The sequence below is a fragment of the Mustela putorius genome, unplaced genomic scaffold, assembly GCF_011764305.1.
Source record: "Mustela putorius furo isolate JIRA1106 unplaced genomic scaffold, ASM1176430v1.1 tig00000585_pilon_pilon_pilon, whole genome shotgun sequence".
Lineage (NCBI taxonomy): Eukaryota > Metazoa > Chordata > Mammalia > Carnivora > Mustelidae > Mustela > Mustela putorius.
This window is the reverse complement of record NW_025421424.1, coordinates 6,903,147-6,924,238: the sequence shown is the minus strand read 5'-3', so window position 1 is coordinate 6,924,238 and position 21,092 is coordinate 6,903,147. Positions and strand designations below refer to the sequence as shown.

General features: G+C 38.0%; 2 protein-coding genes across 4 annotated transcripts in view; both read right to left on the bottom strand.

Annotated features, from left to right (window-relative positions):
• Nucleotides 1-1,507: 1,507 nt before the first annotated feature.
• NRAS (NRAS proto-oncogene, GTPase) lies at nucleotides 1,508-11,504 on the bottom strand. The gene is made up of 7 exons (XM_004769870.3): nucleotides 11,369-11,504; nucleotides 10,746-10,873; nucleotides 8,579-8,757; nucleotides 6,428-6,587; nucleotides 5,758-5,881; nucleotides 5,132-5,176; nucleotides 1,508-5,024 (listed from the first exon to the last, which is right to left on the bottom strand). Exons 2-5 carry the CDS (start codon nucleotides 10,854-10,856, stop codon nucleotides 5,762-5,764), a joined length of 570 nt encoding a protein of 189 aa, XP_004769927.1. The 5' UTR covers nucleotides 10,857-10,873; nucleotides 11,369-11,504; the 3' UTR covers nucleotides 1,508-5,024; nucleotides 5,132-5,176; nucleotides 5,758-5,761.
• Nucleotides 11,505-11,626: 122 nt separating this feature from the next.
• The window catches only part of CSDE1 (cold shock domain containing E1), a 39,745-nt gene continuing 30,279 nt past the window's right edge, over nucleotides 11,627-21,092 (bottom strand). For all 3 annotated transcript variants that reach the window (XM_004769867.3, XM_004769869.3, XM_004769868.2), the window contains 7 exons: nucleotides 20,407-20,582; nucleotides 19,718-19,830; nucleotides 18,394-18,513; nucleotides 15,105-15,283; nucleotides 14,173-14,336; nucleotides 13,300-13,432; nucleotides 11,627-12,952 (listed from right to left, as the gene is read on the bottom strand). In XM_004769867.3, the coding sequence (XP_004769924.1) occupies nucleotides 12,905-12,952; nucleotides 13,300-13,432; nucleotides 14,173-14,336; nucleotides 15,105-15,283; nucleotides 18,394-18,513; nucleotides 19,718-19,830; nucleotides 20,407-20,582 (933 nt within the window). In that variant the 3' untranslated portion in view covers nucleotides 11,627-12,904. The remainder of the gene's footprint in view (nucleotides 12,953-13,299; nucleotides 13,433-14,172; nucleotides 14,337-15,104; nucleotides 15,284-18,393; nucleotides 18,514-19,717; nucleotides 19,831-20,406; nucleotides 20,583-21,092) is intronic.

Here is a 21,092-nt window from a genome sequence, read left to right as displayed (position 1 = left end):
CGGGCTCTCTCGTCAGCGGGGAGCCTGCTTCCCTTCTCTCTGCCTACTTGTGATCTGTCAAATAAATAAAATCTTAAAAAAAGAAAAAAAAGGAACATGCAGTAGGTTAATAAACTGTTTTGGTGCCAAGTGTGAAGTAAATCAGGAATAAAAAAATCTCCAGATAAGAATGATCAATTTATGAAGTTTACTTCCAGTTCATGAATCTGAACCTTTTGTTGCTCCTTTTGACGCTGCAAAGGATACTTGCGTCCTGTATTTTGTATGTTCCTAGAGTTCTGTTTGCTTTTATTGACCACATTTCATTGCCAAGTTATTTTTAAAGCAATACAAAGCACACATTTTCCCACTTGGATACTGGACATCGATCCTGTGCTCTGAAGTCACGAAGATGGACACTCTCTGAAACATCTCTTAAGCAGTTTTGCAAAATGATCACTAGCATGGCCTCTTGGCCCTTGACCCATATTTATGGATTATCAAATAACTCATCTAATTACGTTGGCCCTTTAACGACCTTGAGTATTGCTTGTTCTGAGAACAGAAATCTTCATAGCATAGAGATGCATGAGAGGTCCCACATATTCCAAATAAACAAGCTTCCTAGGCTACTTTTTCATCATTTGTCTCTTCATAGCTTCACTTTGCCAAACAGAATAGCACCCATCAGCAGAAGCCAGAAAACATCCTTTTCTCCTCTCCTCTTTCTGGTACTACGGTTATCAAATACTGGCAAAAAATAAATGACAGTAGGCACAGGTGACTGACTTGGGGGAAAATGTCTTAAATATACAAAGCATGTAATTCTGTTTTACATTTACATTTTATAATTTAAAATGTTTATATTTCCTAATAGTCCTAACTGGAAACAGTATTTTGTAATTTACCTTGGTTTTCCTCAAGCTTAATTCAGCCAAATATTAATGCATCCATCCTTGTCCTCTTTTGAAATTAAGGTGAAAGTTAAAATGCTATCTGTGGTAGAACAAATCAAGGTCCTCATAATCACAGTATGCCAGAGTTAGGTGGAAAGTCCTAGGTGTAAAGTTTGTTTTGTGTTTATTTCTTAGTAACTACATTTCCTTGATTAGGGCTGGGAATCTGAGATACACCAATTCAACTTTCCTATTTTGCAAATGAGTGAACTATAGTTCAGAGTAGTAAAATTATAGTTGGAACCCATGTTCTTTGGCTCCTACAAAGATGTTCTTCTAATGATAACTGAGATTGGTAGACTGCAGTAATGCAAAAATAGGACAAAAGATTTCCAAAGATAGTTTCAAGCACTTCATATTAATGTTAGAATCTGACACGAAGCTGTGGATCAGGGCTATGAATCACGCCCAACGCGAGAGTTTAAAAGCAGGCTGTGACATATTTTATGTTGGTATAAAATAAGGAATTTCATCTTCCAAATATTGTCCAAATGTCATATCCAAATGTCTAAAATTGATATTAACTTTCAATAATGGCATTTATGTGGAAAAAAGAATTATGACTAAGCAAAGAACTTCCAGTTTTTATTTTTTAAACATTTAACAAGAAAAACATTCAACCAAATTTTTAAAAATTAGGATGGATTAATTTACAATAAAATAGTCAACTTAAAATATCAGCCCTTTTTATTTAGGGCCGAGGAGGCCAATAGTTCCTGTTTAACAGCAGAATTGCACAACTGGTATTTTTACCTATACTCGATAGCACAGAAATATGAAAGTCATACAATTTCCATTGAGAGCTGCCATTCCCTCCAGAGTAGAATTCATACAGTTGCTTCTTAGGTCAGTTCTTGGGCCTTTAAGAATCACCAGTTACATTCTGAAACATATCTACAACTACTCTGATAATGAGAACACTTTTAAAACAATTCTTACAGGAAAAAACCTTAAAGATAAATTTTGTGGCACATTGGACTGCTTAAAGAAACAGCAAAGATGAAAAATAATGTACAAGAATTATAGTCCCCTGCTTATAGAAACCACCTAAATAAAATATTTTCCCTAATTATCCTCACTTCTTATAATTTATTAGCAGAGATGAATTACAAGAAGCAGAATGCACCATTTTTTGGTTCTTGGTTGTAGCTGCCAGCTTGAGAGTTCATGACTGTAAATGTAAAGCAATGATTATGCTCACAAATTCTGGAATGGGAAAAAAACAAAATATCTCTTTAAAAGTGTTTCTCTATCCTTGCTTTCAATTCAAGTCAGACAAAAAATTCACAGCAGTTTAAATGATGATGAAAGACTAAACATGGGCCAACTAAAATACATACTGAGGATAATTTTACCTATTACACTAAAGTGAAAACTGTAATAAGTACGATATTATATTACCAAGTAACATTCTAGAGTATGCTGCTGGAGCGAATACAGCACTTAACAGTTTCATTTACAGATTAGGCATGGTAGCCTTTAGACAGAACATTTTCACACTCTTGAAGGTGCAACCTTTAAAACACAAACACACATAAAGTAGTATGTAATTTCTAACAGCTGGCCAGGCACTTAACTCGGGGAAAGAGACTTTCAGACTTTGAGGTAAACTAGAACTGTTTTCAGCAATTACAAACATATTCAAAAAAAACCACACTTTACTTCACACCAACTGAAGTCATTCAGCATTTAACCCTAAGTTTGTCACTCTATTGTGCCAAAATTCACACCTACATGTAACTTCTTAAGAAGCTATTAAAAGAAAATTCTGAAGTCTGAATTTTGGCCCCATTTTGATACATCTGTGCTTAGAACATACTTGAAAAAACTATAAGGTTCATCCATGTAAGGGCTAAAATGAGTATCTTTTCCCCTAAATTTGATATTTAAAAAAAAAAAAAAAAAAAAAAGAAAAGTCCTGCTGTGAGTCACACAGAGCAGACCAGAGGACAAGGAGGAAGAGGTGGAAGAAAATGACAAGGATGGAGGCGACAAGCCTCGATCCATCCTTGAGAAAATTACACAGCAGTGTTCCCCAAGGAGCTGAAACACAGCAGCAGTTTTTGTTTACAGATGTTGACAGTATGTGAAAGGTCTCAAAATTAACGCAAAGGAACACAACTCTCTGGATTTATTCCACTCTGGGCACAGTTGACGTTTCTTCCCATCTTTGGAATTCATTTCAAGGTAATGTGGAGTTTACTTAAAGGAAAATTCATTTTTGAAGATGGAGGCCCTCAGTAAGAATTTACACATCTAAGACCAGAACAGAAAGTGGCCATTTTGTAACTAGTCATTTATCAGAAGTATCGAGTCTATTTTTCATTAGAATTACCATGAAATTATCTGCAAATGGAAAAGCCCTAACTCCAAATCCTCATAACAAACAATTCATTCTATTTTCGATTCCCTTCTCAAATGACGATTTCAATAGAAAGGCAACTTCTTGTTCTGAACAAACTCATCAGCTTATATATCTGGTATGCACAGACTAATTCATTAACATACTGTTTTGCATCCTTCAAAGAACACTTATCAATAGAGAAAACTTCTAAAAATTTTGATCTGAGGCATCCTCATTCTCAAAATAATGAAAAGAAAAAAGGGTTTAATTCAGACTTTCCCCATGGCTAAAAAGGTCTAAATATTTTATTTATAAAAACCTCTAGGCTGACCATCCACAAGATGGCAAGTTTTTCCAGCCATGGTGAAGGATTTGTGCTAACTGACCTCTTCCTTCCTTGCAGGACTAACAGTGTGCATCTGGCAAAACTACTAGCTGAAGTTACTGGTGCAGTGAGCAAACATGGAAGAATTTCTCTCTCTGTGAGGCTAACTGGCTTGCTCAAGTTTGGAAACTGTGACCCTGGTCTGTCAGCACCATGCTTTACTCAACGGAAATAACCATGCTGCCATTGTGGTGGGACAAGGGAGAGGGTGGAGTGAGAGGGGAACGAGGGCAGTTATACACATCATTAAAATACCATGATATAAAGTAAAAGTGTCTGTTAATACATCTGAGGCTTGAAAATCATTAATAAAAGCTATTAAAGCTGCATTAAACTATTACAATTTAGAACACCTGCAAATGTGGAGCTTTCAGATATGACCTAAATTTAAATATGAATGGAAGTTCATTATCAGTAAGCTGGAAGAAACAAATTGCATACATTTTGTAAGTGGTAACCAACTCCCTGCCCCATCCCCCCCCCAAAAAGTAGAAATTAGGTAAAAATTAAGTGAAATTATTCATCATTTTTTCCAGTTTCACCTTTCTCTTGGAAGAGACCCAAATCCGGTCTCTGGAAATCCAACCTCATACAATGAAGAAATGGCATCTGCTATCACATCGGTATGTCTTTCCCTCAAACATAGACAGGTCATAGATGTATCTCAGAAATTCATTTCCAAGTATAATGATTTTTGAGACATCTATCCACTGAAATATTATAAAGCAAGACTACAAACCACTCCTAAGAAAAAAGGCACTTTGCTGCAAGAGTTAAGATTTAATTATGTGAAAGTCGAGAACACTAGGATAGACTCAAAAGTCAGTATTCACTTGCCTATTTATGAATGCAAAGCAGATGCCAAGTTATAGACTATAGCCAAAGACATCACAAACAAACCAAATGGCAACTTAACTATATTCTCAGCAAAACAGTAATTTATGACATTTCTCCAAAAACCAACATAATTCCAAGTTCAACAGTAAAAAGGGAAAAAAAAAAGTCACCAGCAGTTGCTACTTTAGAGCTCAAGACATTGTTTCCTACAGAATTTCATGTCTATAGTTTGGTTCTCTGTTTCAGAGCATGAATTACTTTTCAGATGAAAAACCTGGGATGGCGGAGGTTTGTTTATGTTGGGGGAGAACCCAGGGTGGAAAACAGTGGGAAGTAACAAGAGGTTCATTTCTCTGGTCAGACAACCAAGTGAGGAGGTAGTTATTCAGAGAACTTCTCAAATAGAGAATATTGTACTGATCTACGGAGAGTTGGGGAAGTAATAGGCGCTTCTCTGTGAGACTGAAGATAGCTACAGGAATACTTCTCCTCCAGGGAAGTCAGGACCAGGGTGTCAGTGCAGCTAAAATAAAGACAGAATCTGTATAAGTGACATATAAAGAAAGTAAGAAAAACAAGCTTAAGAAATTAACACGAATAATAACATACTCATTTCCAAACTTGTCCTACCTTGACAGTGGCTCTTTTCTGATGCTAGAACTTTTTTAAAAGTATCTATAAGAAAAGCACACATACCAGGTCATTATAATCAGGTTTCATGTAGCAGTTCTTCAAACTCCTAATCAGTGCCAAGAATATGGTAAAGTATGTACTTTTCATAATAATGTCTTCTAGTTTCTAGTATTATTGAAAGTGTAATAATGTCTATAAAATTACTTAAATGCTTTATATTTTTTTTTTTTTAAGATTTTATTTATTTATTTACTTGTCAGGGAGAGAGAGAGATCATGCACAAGCAAGGGGAGCAGCAGGTAGAGGGAGAAGCAGGTTTCCCTCTGAGCAGGGAGCCTGATGTGGTACTTGATCCCAGGACCCTGGGATCATGACCTGAATTGAAAGCAGACACTTAACCAACTGAGCCACCCAGGTGTAGCCTACTTAAATGCTTTAAAAGCAGTTTAGACTTCAGTACTCTCAGAAAAGGTGTCATAAGGAAAATGTTTTATAACTGTAAGTGAACAGAAACTCTCAGTTAAATAGCACCACTGGAAAAAAATAATAGCAATTTCCTCCAAATTTCCTGATGCTAAATTAATAAAATTAATAATAATGTCAGGAGACCACAACATGCTCACCTTGTTACATCACCACACAAGGTAACCCCATACAACCTTGAGTTCCATCATCACTGCTATTGAGTTTCTTCATTCGGTACTGACGTATTTCTCTTACCAGTGTGTAAAAGGCATCTTCGACACCCTATAAAAGAATATGGTAAGGATGGCTTAATAGACACAATCCAAGTTGTAAGCTCTCTCATTTGTACTTCTTTAGTGGATTTAAAATTCCAATTAGCTGATGAAATAGGGTGATTTAGGAAGAGGACAGCAAACTTAGCATTCTACTGAACACCTCAACAGCCTGATATACAAATGGCAGTATTTTGCAAAAATAACATTCAAGCACAGGAAAATGGGTAATGTGGGGCATCAGAACTACCAGATCTAAGATTCCATTCAGGAGAGCAAAAGCCCTAAACTGTATCTGGGGTTGATGGAGAAAGGTCTAATGTTTATACTTATTTTAATCAAGGGTCCTCATTTTAGTAATGTTAAGTAATATTAGCATGTTAAGGTGGGAGTAAAATACCACACCAGAATATTCATCAGTTCATTTTGGGTTAAATTGAAGATTAAAAAAACAGAATACTGAAAATTAACAATAAAGAACGCGGCTCCTATCTCTAGCAGTCAAACTTTTCTGCACTCAACAAATGCTTGCCAGATGCTCAAAGCTTTGCTATACCTGTCTGGTCTTGGCTGAGGTTTCAATGAATGGAATCCCATAACTCTTGGCCAGTTCGTGGGCTTGTTTTGTGTCCACTGTCCTTGTTGGCAAATCACACTTATTTCCTACTAGCACCATAGGTACATCATCTGAATCTTTTACTCGCTTAATCTGCTCCCTAAAAAAAAAAGAATATGTTATCCTAACCTAACAATAGGTTTTTAGGAAGGAATGAGCAGCTAGAACAACAAAGGTTCTAATGAATTTTATCTAGCCCTATTAGCTTCTAGTATGGAGTTTTACTTTTTACTCCTCCCCTCCCCACTAATTATAAAAGACCAAGCATACTACGTTGACTGGTTTAGACTTGATGTAGCGAGAGGGAAGCCAAATACTGGTTCACCTTCTGGTGGAAATGGATGGCAATTCTACCTTTTGACACATACCCTTGTTAGGCCCCTTCATTTTCCAAAGAATTTGGCTCTGGATTTAACTGGCAACTTGAAATCACACTCTAGATTAAGATCTGAAGTATAGAAAATAAAGCTTACTGTCTCAAAATAAGTTTCTGAGGTTTTCTTCAAAGTAACAGTATTTAATGAAAGACAGTCTATCCACTTCTCTAGTTGGGTAGTATTCAGACATTTTCTTCAAACAATATTAGCTGGAAGTCCAAGATACAAAACAGAAAACACCAAAACTGCTCTTACTAAAAGGGGAAAGATCTGCAACTCCCAACTTACAGCACTCCCTTCAATGACAAAGACAACATAGCACACAGCAGTTTGGAAACAACTGCTCTAGATTCTCCTGACCAATACTGTCTAACAGAACTTCTCACGATGGTGGGAAGGTTCTCTATCTATGCTGTCCCAACTACATCCACTAGTCACATGCAGCTGTTGGACACTTGAGGAATCAGTTGCTATGTGGCCAAGGAACTGATTTTCCAATTTCTTTAACTTTAATTAAATGAAATAAGCACATAAAAATGTGTCCACCATACAGCACAGTACTGCTCCAGATGCTACCCCTGGATTACAGACATGGTCATGTGCTGAACTGGTGTCACACTGGCTAGCTCTAAAACTGACCTTTTCTGTAATGGCAGTGTTTAAAGCATAATATAAGTCAAGACAGCCAAAGAGGAAAAATGACTTTTAGAAATTCAACAAATATTAAATGCTTGTCAAGTGTTGGAAATCTTACTACATATTGCTATTACTTCCAGAGACCAGATGGAAAATAGAACAGGTTTAGGTGGAAAAAAAGTCAGTTTTGGGCTAGCCTGTTTCTCTGAGCAGACATCACACGGATCAAGCACAAGCCAGCACTGCAGGCCATAGGAAGAACACTTGCATAGAACTAACTATGTGCTACACGCTTTTCTGGGTGATTAACATGTTTATTACTTGTTTAATTTTTAAAACAACTCTTGGTATTCTCTCCATACTATTGATAAGGAAACTGAGGCACAGACATTTGGTAGTTTGCCCCAAAGTCCCATGGGTAATAGATGACGGAGCCAAGTTTCTACCTGTTATATTACTCTGCTCAAAGAATACGGAGCTAAGAGAAAGGAGTCCTGGGTTTTTGGTCCTGGCTCTGCTACTGGTAACAGCCATGACTCCAAAAACCTAACAAACCACTTCCTGCAACTCTACCTCTGATTCCGTAAAACAAGGATGTTGTACTAGAATTTCTTATGGTCTGAGTGATCTTTGAAATGGTTTTACTGAGAAAGACCATCTTTCCTCTTTATTTACTTCCCACTCATTTCTTCCTATCATCTTCTCTCTTCCATGACTGAGGACTCTCAGACATGTTTTCCTTTCTGAAATTCCTGTGTGATCTTCATACCATCACCTCTGGTTCTGAATCATCCAATTAGCAACTGGATAATCCAATAATCTGAATAATCCGAATAATCCAATTAGCACTTCATTTAAGTGTTATCACACATTCTAGCCATGTTATTACATAAACTCCAATATTAACTTTCAGTTATAACCCAGAACCTCAATGTTAGACAAACTGAAACCAACTCTTCTCATAATTAAAAAACACTATCTTCCCTAGTGTGGTATCCTCATCCCCCCACCCCCACCCTACAAAGCTTCAGAATACACTTACAGATCATCCTTTCAGAAAAAATAATGTTCCTAGTACCTGTAGAGGTTAATATCTGCAAATGATTTGCTATTATTGATGGCAAATACACAGAGGAAGCCTTCGCCTGTCCTCATGTATTGGTCTCTCATGGCACTGTACTCCTCTTGACCAGCTGTATCCAGTATGTCCAACAAACAGGTTTCACCATCTATAACCACCTGTTTTCGGTAAGAATCCTGGGGGTATGGAGGGTGGGAGACGGCAGGGAGAGAGGAAGATTTCATTTTTATTAGAAACCATAGGGAACGCAATGCTATTGCCAAGGTAAGATAAGCTCCTACCTAAGTTTATTTCCATCTCTCTGGTTATCCCTCAAACTCCTCATATATAATCACAATCAGAAAGTACTTAATGTCACCCTAGGGAAAAAAGCCCCAAATCCTATATGCCTGTAAAAAGAAAAATGTGGTCATTCTGTTCCTGGAAAAGATGCAAAAGTGTGGTAATTCAAAAGACAGCTCTATTGCAGTTAGATTAGAGATTCAGTTTCACAGTGTTTCATTAACGTACAAAGTGGACTTTTCTTACTTATTTACTGTATATTCAAAGTTCTAAATATACCTCCACCAATTATACCTGGCCCTAGACACGGTGTCATTTGTGTTTATGACTAAACACACAAATTTTTTTATTTCAGACAAGATTATAAAATAAAAATACTTTTCTCATCATGGTGAATTTTTACCTTTGGGAAATATTCCTGAATCAAGTTCCTAAGTGTGCCAAACAAGATTTACAGCTATATTTCCTAAGAAGGAAAAACACACATAGATCACATATATTTACATTTTAAAAGTTCACAATTTGGTTCTGAGGCCAAAATTTTATTTGTATCTTAATACTCATGTTTTGGGAATTCAGTTCAAAGAGTATAACCCATCACTCTTGGTAAAGATCTGGCTCCAGAAACAGAATGTGACCTAGTTTCCCAGTTCATTGATCAGTGCCTCTGTCATGCATACAGTGGGACTGTAATGTACTTTGAAATTAACACAGCATTCGCATTGACAAAACTTGTTCAAAGCATGAAATATGGCTAAGTGTACGAATATGCCGAAGAAATGAGCACAATTTAAACTAATTTACAGTAACAGAAGTCAGAGAAGTGGTTATTTCCTGGCAGGCTGGGGGTTTATTGACTGGAAAGTGGCATGGGAGAACTCTCTGGGACACTGGAAACTGTCTATATTCCTGACTGGTGGTTATGTAAGTATATACAAATATTTAAGTCACTGTGTGTATTTTACCATTTGTGTATTTTACTGTATGTACATTCCCCTTCAATAAATAAAACCCAGAAAAATATAAAAAGGTTCTAACTATTAACACTAAAGCTTAAATGAGTACTTACACTTAAAATGAAATTTCTTCCAAAGACTGAAGACTGATTTTTAATAATGGCTATGTTAGTTAGCTTCCATTAAACATTAAATAGCTGGGGGTTAGGAAGACCAGGATGTGGGTTAAAATAAAATAATCTCTAATCAGACATTTCTAAACTGAATAAACAAAACCTTTTATTTAAAGGAACTTAGATGCCATTATTCAAGCCAATCTATAACATGAACTCATACAAAAAATATACTGATTTTACTGAACATCCCTGTGTGTGACAGGCTGAACATGTTTATGGTAATTTAGTAGATGAGAAAATGAGGCCCAGAGTTTAAGTGATTTGCTCAATATAACGTAACTAAATAAACTGCAAACAGGGACCAAAAGAAATCTAGGCAGTGACTCAAAATCTCTTATTCTTTCTACTCCAGCCCAGTCTCAGTTGCTTCAGCCAGCTAACTAAAATTGAAGAATTTTAGTTAGTGAAGGATCACCTGATCCTTGAAACTTTTATCTCCATCCTATTATTCCTATGGCCTGTGTTTAACAGAGATGTCATGAGTTCAACAATGAGTATGAGTTTACTAAACTATTACATTATCAGGTTTTTTTTAAAGAAAATCTTTAGCAGCTATGAAGAACTCTTGAACTCCTGAACTCTTCTCCACAAACACGGAAAGCTTCCTTATTGTATTACTGAACGCACTACTCCAAATAACTTTTACTTTCTCTCTTGATTATTCCTTTAGATAATGAACAGCAAAAGGTGGGTGTATGGGTGAACCAAAAAAGTCAGAGGTAGGGTCAGCGCACTACCACTGGGCCTCACCTCTATGGTGGGATCATATTCATCTACAAAGTGGTTCTGGATTAGCTGGATTGTCAGTGCGCTTTTCCCAACACCACCTGCTCCAACCACCACCAGTTTGTACTCAGTCATTTCACACCAGCAAGAACCTGTGGGAAAGCAGCAATTAGGTTTAATGGGCGAGCCACAACTACAGTACTTCAAAGCCTTCCATAATCAATAGTATCTAAAGCCCGAGTTTGAAATCTATCGGTTCCAGACACGTGACCCTCCACTTGGTTCTCAAAGTGATTCAGGAGTGCAAAAAGAGTCGCAGGTTACCGCAGGCCTCAGAATTCTAGGGAGTCGCCGAGCTACCCCCACCTAGCTCTATTTTCAAGTCCGCGGGCCCCGCCCTCAGCCCAAGGTAAAGGAATACCCTCTTCCTACTCCTCCCGCACTTCTCAGCTACGGCGGGGCAGCCTCCAGGCCGTCCCCTAGTCTTACACCCCCGCCAGTCTCCAAAGATCTCCCCCGGAGGGCTCAAAACTAAAGACCCCCGCCCAAGGGCCTTTGTCTCCAGCCTGCAGACTCCGTTCGATTCCTGGCAACAACGAGGCGCCTGTATGCTCCAAAGACGAGCGCTACACGCCACGCAACCTTACCTCAAGCTTCGTTGCCTCCGCTTCCGACGGATTTAGGACCACAACTGAGAAAAATGTTGGAGACCCCGGAACCGCCATGAACAGCCCCCACCAGGGAGCGGCACTTCCGGCCCCGCCCGCTACGTAATCAGACGGCGCCCGGGGCGCCAGAGTCCCCGCCCCGGCCACGTGGGCCACCGACCCAGGAGTCACGCGGCGGGCCGCACCCAGACCCGCCCCTCCCACACAGGACGTTTCAAAAATGAAAGCGCTAGGTGCTAGAGTCTCAAAAATCAGTAAAACTTTATTCGCTTCCATTCTTTCGCCATTAACAGAAAACTGGAGAAAGCAAAAATGTTTTGTGTTTACAAAGATAAACGGCCTCTTTACCCAGAGAAGATCAAAACCTCAAATGACAACGGGGAAGATAAAAGCGCCCTCCCCCACATCCCCTGAGCTGCCCTTGTCATCTTAGACAAAGCCTTCAGTCCACTGGCCAGGGACCCTGGATGTGGCCAATTCAAGATGAGGGCCAAGAAATCAGATCAATCCGTTCCCGTGATATAAAGTCGAACAGAAGCTACACCAGGGGTCAAGTGCCTGTATTTCACAGTACACAGGAACCAGGCGGCTACTTATAAAAAAAACAAGATTCATTTCAGGCACAACTTTTTTATTTTTTTTTGTTTTGTTTTTAAATCAGTAAAAGAAACTGGGTCCTAGAAGCTGCAGTGATCTAAGCAGCAGCAAGTTTGTGCATTCGTCTTTTTTTTTTTGTTGTTTTGTTTTTGTTTAAATACGATTAAATTACCACACTGCTGGCACACCTCATTTGCATGAAATTCTGCACCATACATACTAATTGTAGTAAAATTACCCCCCCTCCCCAATCCCAGGAAAAAAGAAACTACTCTGGAAGATAATTTTCACTGAAATCTAACCAAACTTCGTTAAGTGGACTGTGACAAGATTATAAATGATATGAAAAATAACATTTTAACATTTGGCCATCAACTTAAGGAAATGGTTTGCCTATACAAATTTTTATAATTTTTGTAATTTTTAATATATTCTACCTTCATATGGTCCTCAGGATTAAAGCATAATGAACAGGAAAGAAAAGGAAAAGAACGCAACTGCGTGCTAAGGCAGAACATCTTGCCAGATAGTAATGAAGGTAGAGTATATACTAAATACCAAGTGCAGAATTTCATAGGGCCAACGAGATAACAGTCTATATTTTTCACTTACACAGGCGAAGTGGATTTTGCAATTACCAGTTGCGTTAAATGCACCAAATAAAGCTCCTAAAATTGATACTATAAGGCGCCACCTTAAGTTTTCCAGGCTGCAACTGTGCATAATTTTAAAATGGTTTTCTTAAATTTATTTATTTTTTTAAACATAACACGAGGAAGGTGTTAAAACTGGTGTAATAGCTCAATAGAATAAGTATTCCAGATTTTGGGAGGGATGAAGAGGGAGATATTCAGAACCCTTCACCAGAATCCCCCCAACTTGATCATAGTGGATTAATGATGTGCTTTGTGGATGTGGTTAGTCAATGACACCAGCTTGACGGATCTTTCTTTCTGCACCAAATCCCTGTGAAAAAGTAAAATTGCAGTTAATTACTATAAAGCATTACTTGTAATCACTGTAACCACCACCATTTCTTTCTCAGAGGAGGAAATCCATAGTAAGCCCTCCTGATCTATTACCTAAAATCTGTTCGAAAGATCAAGAAATGTGCTCATTATGAGCAATCTGTTATTGTTAGGGGCTGAACAAATGAGTAGGGAGTTTTAACTAGTTAAAAGCATACTGAGTAGTGAAAGAGAATCCTGAAGTTTTCCTGCTTCATTAAGCTCTGTGCTATGCCGAAACAAGACCCTGAGTAGCATACAGGTCAGTTGCCCCTACCCACCCCCAAACCTTGTACACCCTCATACCATTGAGTTATCTGGTCCCCTAGGCTGACGAAGAACCATTAGGCGAGGAGCACTGGCATCATCCAGGGTGATGTTCTTTAAGCGATTGACCAACCTATCAGGTCGTGGAGCTGCAACAGCCTTGGGGCCCTCACTGCAATGAAGTCAAGAGGTGAGAAGAAACAACTCTTGGTGGGAAGAAAGCAAGCACTTGCAGAGGAGTATGTTTTCTATCTAACTACCCCCAAATGACTCAGTTATAATAAGGGACTCTTGCCTCACCTAGCCAGCTAGCTAGCAAGACAGGACAGACAAGTTTGTTTATGTTTTTATTCTGAACTCAAGGTTTATTACTACAGAGGAACTGGAAGAATGATTTGGGTGAGGGTCATCCCTCATCCCATCTAATCTACAACTAGAAAAACCAGTTCCACAAAATGAGGCAGTGAATGTGAAAAGCCTTAGAAAAGTTAAATACGAAGAAATATTTCAAGAGACTCCCAGCTCCTCTCATGGTAACATTACAGATTTAAAACACTGAAAAAAATAGAGACTACAAAGTTAGAATTTTAAGCAGCATATAAATGGCTTAATGAAAAGAAAAAGCTAAACAGAACCTTTAAGAACAAGGATTACATAATCTTACTGTATCTGTTCTAATACATAGGATGTACCCAATTAATGTTTCATTGGGCCAGATGTGTAAGACTATAAAATTTAGACAATGAAGACTAGAGGTCAAAAAAAAAAGACACAGAAAAGATCAAGAAATAACCAGAAAGTGGCAGGATAAAAAAAAGCTGTGATAAAAGGTGAGGAAGCATGATAAACCAGAGTTTACGAAAGTTTAAAGGCAGTCCAGGGAATTCATCAGCCCAACAACAACAAACTCACCAGACTCGCCAAACATTACAAGCACTGCACTTGCCAGTGCGCTGATTAAGAATCACTGAGAATTCCACCTCATCTCCAGCCTGTAGCTCAATGCCATCTTGAACTTCTTTCACATGGAAAAAGAGCTTCTTGCTATCTCCTACTTCATAGTTAATGAAGCCAAACTGGGGGAAGAGGGGGGGGAAAAAAAAGCTTAAAAAAAAAAAAAAAAAAAGGAAAGACAATGATAGCTTTAAAAAAAAGGGGGGAGACATATTACAAGGGGGAAAAGTACCTCACTCTGGGTGAAGTATGCTGCCTGAACCTAACTAGAATGGGATTTATAAAACATGGTATATTAATGTTGACTTGCCTGTGCTAGAATGTAAGATATGGGTCCAAAAAACTTGTCAGGGAAGAAATCTTTGAAATCACTGCCATTCAATCTATCATAGCATGACTGAGACAAATGTTGGCTTGTGTCTTCATATAGTATATGGAGTTTTTGAATTAGGCAAAAACAAAAAAAAACAAACAAACAAACAAACAAACCCTGAGATCTTAATATTAGGAATAGTTTTGTTTGCCCTAAGTGTATTTTATGAACATTTTTACACAGCTTTTTTGTGTGGTCTGCAAAAGCAGCTCTAAGCTAAAGTATACAAAATCTTGTTCTATTCTGAAATATCTCACTCCAAATTCATTTTCCAGTCATGTAATATAAATAATACTCTTTACATTCTTTTTGCTCGTATCGCCATTTTCTTCATGTGTTTTTTTTTTTCATATTTTTTACAAACTACCTCAAATCATTGAAAAAGGGGTGGAACAAATAAAAACCAAGTGAATATAGGCAGTTTTCCCTTGGCTGAAAAAATTTCAAGGTTTTGGTTAACACTTGTTTACCAACTAATAAAAGGATCAAGTTCAGATCCAGAGATACTACCACTTACCTGATCCTTTACACACTCCACTGTGGCCCTACGCAGGGGTGTGATGTTGTAGGCCATAGTCTGTGCATTTTGGCCCAAGACACACAACTGGAACTTGACACTCTCCCCTTTCTGCAGGCAATCCCCTTTGTTGGCCATCCCAACTATGCCAAATGGATAGACCTCACCTTTCATATCCCCTGTAAGGAGAAATAGATACAAAGTCTAAAAACTAGTATTTCACAACGGTCCTATGCTGATGCTCCTCATAAATTAATAAGTAAATTGCTAAAAATGCATTATGTTCCTAAAAAGATTTTCATACCTGAGAAATTTTTATCATAAAGCTTCAATGAAATACTATCATGAAAAAAGTGAGAACTTGCAGTACTTCACCAGCTTAATGAATAGTTTAAAGTTTTTTTTTTTTTTTTTTTTAGTAATCTCTACATCCAATATAGGGCTTGAATTCACTACCCTGAGTTCAAGAGTTACATGCTCTTTACACTGAGCTAGCCAAGTACCCCTAATAAACAGTTTTAAACTACACTTACAAAATTAAAAATAACACTATCACTCACAATCTCGTTACCTAAATATCTGGGTGTTTTAAGCACAATGGGTTGCTAACATGATCCACTGGATTATCTTCTTCCCCACTCCACACTATTAGCCAACCAGATGAAAATACTTCTGGCCCACACTTAACAGGGCATTAAACAAGTCAGGAACAGGCAAAAACAATGTGGATAAATTTCTTTGGCATTCTACATCTTTTCTTTGTTCTGACTGTGGCTCCCTCAAACCAATTGGTACTTTTCTCCCAGTTCAGAGGTCAGCACACTTTTTCTTAAAAAACAGTAAACATTTTAGGGTCGCAGGTCATCCTGCGCTTGTCATAACTACACAACTTTGCTGTTGCCGTGAGAAAGCAACCAAAGACAATATATAAATTAATGTGTTTCAAGACACCTTTCTTTACAGAAACAAGCCACCATAGTTTTTTTTTTTTTTTTAAAGATTATTTTTATTTATTTATTTGCCAGTGATAGAGGGAGAGAAAGCGAGCAAGCACAGGCAGACAGAGAGGCAGGCAGAGGCAGAGGGAGAAGCAGGCTCCCCGCCGAGCAAGGAGCCCGACGTGGGACTCGATCCCAGGATGCTGGGATCATGACCTGAGCCGAAGGCAGCCGCTTAACCAACTGAGCCACCCAGGCGTCCCGCCACCATAGTTTTGTAGAGCTCTTCCTTAGAGGAAAAAGTTGGCTGGGGTGCCCTGGGGGTTAAGCTGATTAAGCGTTTGACTCTCGATCTCAGCGACTTGAGTTCAAGCCCTGCGTTGTGCCCCATGGCACTTACGGAGCCTACTTAAAAATAAACGAACAAATAAATAAATAATAAAAATTAAAAGAGTAAATAAAAAATGTTGGCCGTAGGTCAGTGCAGGCTGGATAAAAACCATGCCAAAGGTTCAGCTGCTTATCAGTTCACCAGGATGGTAAAGCCACTGAATCAACAAAAATGAAGAGAAGAAAACCATCAGGTGGAAGAGGAAGCTTCAGAATTGGAAATGTTTTTAATAATTCTCTTGATGATTATAGGGTAAGTGAAGGTTGTCTTCTCAAACATATAGGAACCCTGGGGCGTCTGGGTGGCTCAGCGGGTTAAGCCTCTGCCTTTTAGCTCAGGTCATGATCCTGGGGTCTTGGGATCGAGCCCCGCACTGAGCAGAGAGCCCAGCAGCAATCCTGCTTCCCCCCCACCTTCTCTGCCTGCCTCTCTACCTTCTTGTGATCTCTGTCAAATAAATAAATAAAATCTTAAAAAAAAAGTTATAAAATAATTAAAAAAAAAAAAACCACAACATACAGGAACCACAAATTTTGGGATACACATCCAACAGGTAAGTCATGTAGGATTAGAGATAGCTGGTGTGATATAGCTGTGTTAATACTAACTACCATTTATTAAACACTTATAGATTCATATTTAGTATTTCCAGAACCTTAGATTGAAGTTATCTTCATTTCAAAGATGAAGAAACTGAGCTAGGAAAGATTTAAGTAATGTGTCTAAGATTCTATAGCTAGGAAGTACAAGAGCTGGTTTTCAGATCCAGGCTTGCCCTACTTCAAAGTCCACAGTCTTATAAAAGTTTTTTATTCCTGAACAAAAGAACTGTTCTCATCAACAAGTGGGAAAATGTGACCGGTCTAGTCTCAAAAACCTCTAGGCTTATAGATTTCAGGAAAGTTTCCTCTTCCATAAAATCCTTGCTTTGGACTGTATCCTAGAGCCAGTGGTGAAGAATAAATGGATTGGGGACTGGAACACAAAATAAGTGGCATTTACAGAGGAGGAAGAAGGACAATTTAATAAGTTGCCTAGCCCCCACAGCCCTTTTAGGAGTATGGTATCATGGAATTGGTTTAAAATACTGATTTGTAAAAAGCCAGATCTATACTGAGTGATTTTTTTTTTTTTTAAAACAGTGTATTTAACCACAAGTAAAGGTGGGAAAGCAGAACAAAGTTTATTTTAAATTAATATGAATTAGACCCAAATTAACAAAAGGAGTGATTCAAGTAAGAGTGATTTGCTATAAAATCTATTCCTATTTGGAGGGTTTTTGAGGTGGGTAGGTGGGAAATGGGTGTTTTGAGGTTCTGTGTAAAACAAACTCCTAAAGACCTCATATGGTAAAAGGAACATGTTATCAAGGTTCATTTCTTTCTCTCAAACGACCTGTTCTTCCCCACTTCGGGCTCTTTGACACTTATATGACACAATATTTTTTCTCTTTGTGAACCAAGCTATTATCTTTGGTTGGAAATTCAAACCCTCTCACCAACCCCATCATTATGTAATTTAGCTATACTAATCATCCATTGGTTCCTACTACCACCCCTATTGCAAACTTATTTTATGTACAAAGTAGTCTTTTTTTTTTTAAAGATGTATTTGAGCGCACATGTGCGTGTACACGCACATGAGTGGGACTGGGAGGAGAGAGAAGCTCAAGCAGACTCCACACTGAGAGTGGAGCCCGACTCGGGGCTTGAACTCATGACCAGAGCCACCTAGGTACCCCCAAAGTTGTCATTTTGGTGCTAATTCCTAGGGATAAGGAATGGTACCAGAACTGAGAGAATTACTTGAAGGTGTGGAGAAAAAAGCCAAAAATGAAAATGCAGCGCTTTGGCCGAGAGACAAGAATCCCTTTTCCTTAGTTTCAGTTTTTAAGGAATCCAAAAAGAACTGCACCACCCCCAACGTATCTGACAAAGTATAGGTTTTTTAAAAGTTTTACCTTCCTCCACAATCTCAATCATTCCTTGGTACTCAGTCTGTGTTGGATCAACACTCCTCAAGGGACGAATGACTTTACCAGAGTAGATGGTGGGATCAGCTTCCTCAGTAATGCCATTCACTACAAAACAAAAGCATGTTCTACTTCTTACTCAACAATTTCAACTCATTCTAGATTAAAAGAAGCTAAAATCATTGCAACAAATGTTAACAGTGGGTTGACTGTCTGCTATTCTTGAAATATTTCTAAACTACCATAAAACAGAGAAAGTTAATTTAAGAAATTAACAAGTACTTATATTTAAACCATGTCTTATTTTCTTCATCTTTTCTAGGTGACCAAGTATTACTTTTAGGGGGTGCCTTCCCCTGTCTCTAAAATGGCAACCCCAACACTTAACACATTTCCCTTTATTTTAATCTTTATTTTTTTTTTTTAATGAGAGAGAGAGAAGAGGGTGGGCAGAGGGAGAAACAGGCTCTGACCCACAGGGAGCCTGGTACAGGACTCAATCCCAGGACCCTGATATAATGACCTGAGCTGAAGGCAGAGGCTTCACCAACTGAGCCACCCAGGCCCGGCCCCTCTTTACTTTAATCTTAATAACATATATTACTATATTTCTGAATATACTCCATACAATACTCATCATTTGCTGTGACTACAGACAAATTAAAAAATAAACTCAACAAAGGCAAGGATTTGTCTGATTTCTTCACTGCTATATTCCCAGTACCTAAAACACAGCATGCACTTAGATATTTACTAAGTTGAAATGAACATTTACGGCTGTCCTTTCTCTAGGTCTTACCAAGAAGTGTTACTTGGGAAACTGAGATGAAAGCCAAAAAGTATAGGTTTTTTAAAAGTTAGAGATCCAAATAGCAACAGTTTCCTTAAATTCCCATTATTTTACCTAATTGACTCATTCTTTTCCAAAACAGTCTCCTAGAGGAAGGCCTCTCTCCCCATCCCTAGGAGTTTTTTTAATCTTAGAATTATTTTTTAAGAAACCGATATTAAATTGAAAATAAGCATATAGCAAATGACCTAAACCATCTATCTAGTGGTTCTCAAATTCGAGTATACATAGGAATTATCTAAAGGATTTGTTAGAACAGATTGTCCATCCTGACTTTAGTATTTATGGGGTAGGGTTGAGAACTTATGATTTCTAGTAAGTAAGTAGCCAGGTGATGCGGCTGGATCATACCTGGGACACCACTAATCTAGAATGAATGGGTTTTTGCTCTCTCTTGCATCCTACCTACTCCTGTTTTCACACCAAAAGCAGAATGAACAAGTAGAAATCATAGTTCATTACCTGAGTGTGTTTTGTTCACTTTTTCTGCACTGACTTTGTTGCCTTTGCCTTTGGACAAGCTGTACTCGACCATGTCCCCCAGTTCCAAGCTATCAACATCACCAGAGAACTCACTGGGAAGAAAGGAAACATGTGAATAAACAATCACCACAAATATCAACAGTAGCAAATAAATTTTATTTCTTATATAACAACATTCATGGTGTGCTTACTTATGCTGGATACTGTATTAAGCGCATTATAGGCACTGACTCATTTAATCCTCAGAAACAACCCATTAAGAGGTCACCATTATCCCCAGTTTTAAGACAATGAAACTAAGATACCAGGAGGTTAATTAGGTGGCAGAGTCTGGGTTTAAATCTGAACCGGCTAAGAGTCCACACCCTTAACTAACACTATGCTGTATTAGAACGCCAAATCAAACGTATAATTAATCTGGCAACAACATATGAAACAGTATTCTTTCACTGATGCAGGAAAGTTCCTATCCAATGTTCAAAGCAGGTACAGGCCTTTATCTCTTGGCCACATATTCTCTATACAATATGTAACTTTTGTTTATATATTGCCATAATTTTACCAATATGAGATTTGGAATTAAAAAAATACATAATTACCCAATACTAAGTATTTTGGACTCCCAGAGAATGGATAGTAAGCTGTAAGTTCTATAAGGCATTCCTCACCTATAATGGAAAAAGATTTCCTTATCATGATTGGCTGTTTCAATAAATCCAAAATTATCCTTCAGAGTTGCCACATAACCCAAGAGCCTCTTGGAGTTGGAATTACGACCTAAAAGTCGCACACAAGTTGCAATCTGTTGTCCAGGTCTCTGTTTGTCACTAATACTAAATTCAACCTGTGAAAAATAAGGACACTCATTAATACCATGTCTTTTCGACATCAAGCTCTTTACCTCAGGTCCTGTAACTTCCCCTAGACCACGCTTTCCACTCTAAATATCCTTTGTGTTAAATACATTTTCACCAAAACTAACACTTATATGTCTCATTCCATTTTTCATCAGGGATCAAGTTTTGCTCTCCAGTGTATATTTATTCCTTATAGAGTCTCAATTTCTCTAAAGCAGGGCTATCAGAAAACCAGACATTGTAAGTACAAGAAAAATGCAAAGCAATAAAAAATCTTTAGTGTGATTTTACTTTGCTAGTATTTTGGTGGCTGTTTTAGCTTGTAATATTATTACTTTTATCTAAGTTAATTGATTTAGGCATATCTTAGCTAGTGTTTTAAATACTCCTCAAAAAGCTTTAACAAGGGCTTTCCAGACCCTGTTTTAATTGAGTAAGCCACTTTTAAATGGGAAGATGTTCCTATATTAACCTTATAAGTACAAAGCAGTTTTAGC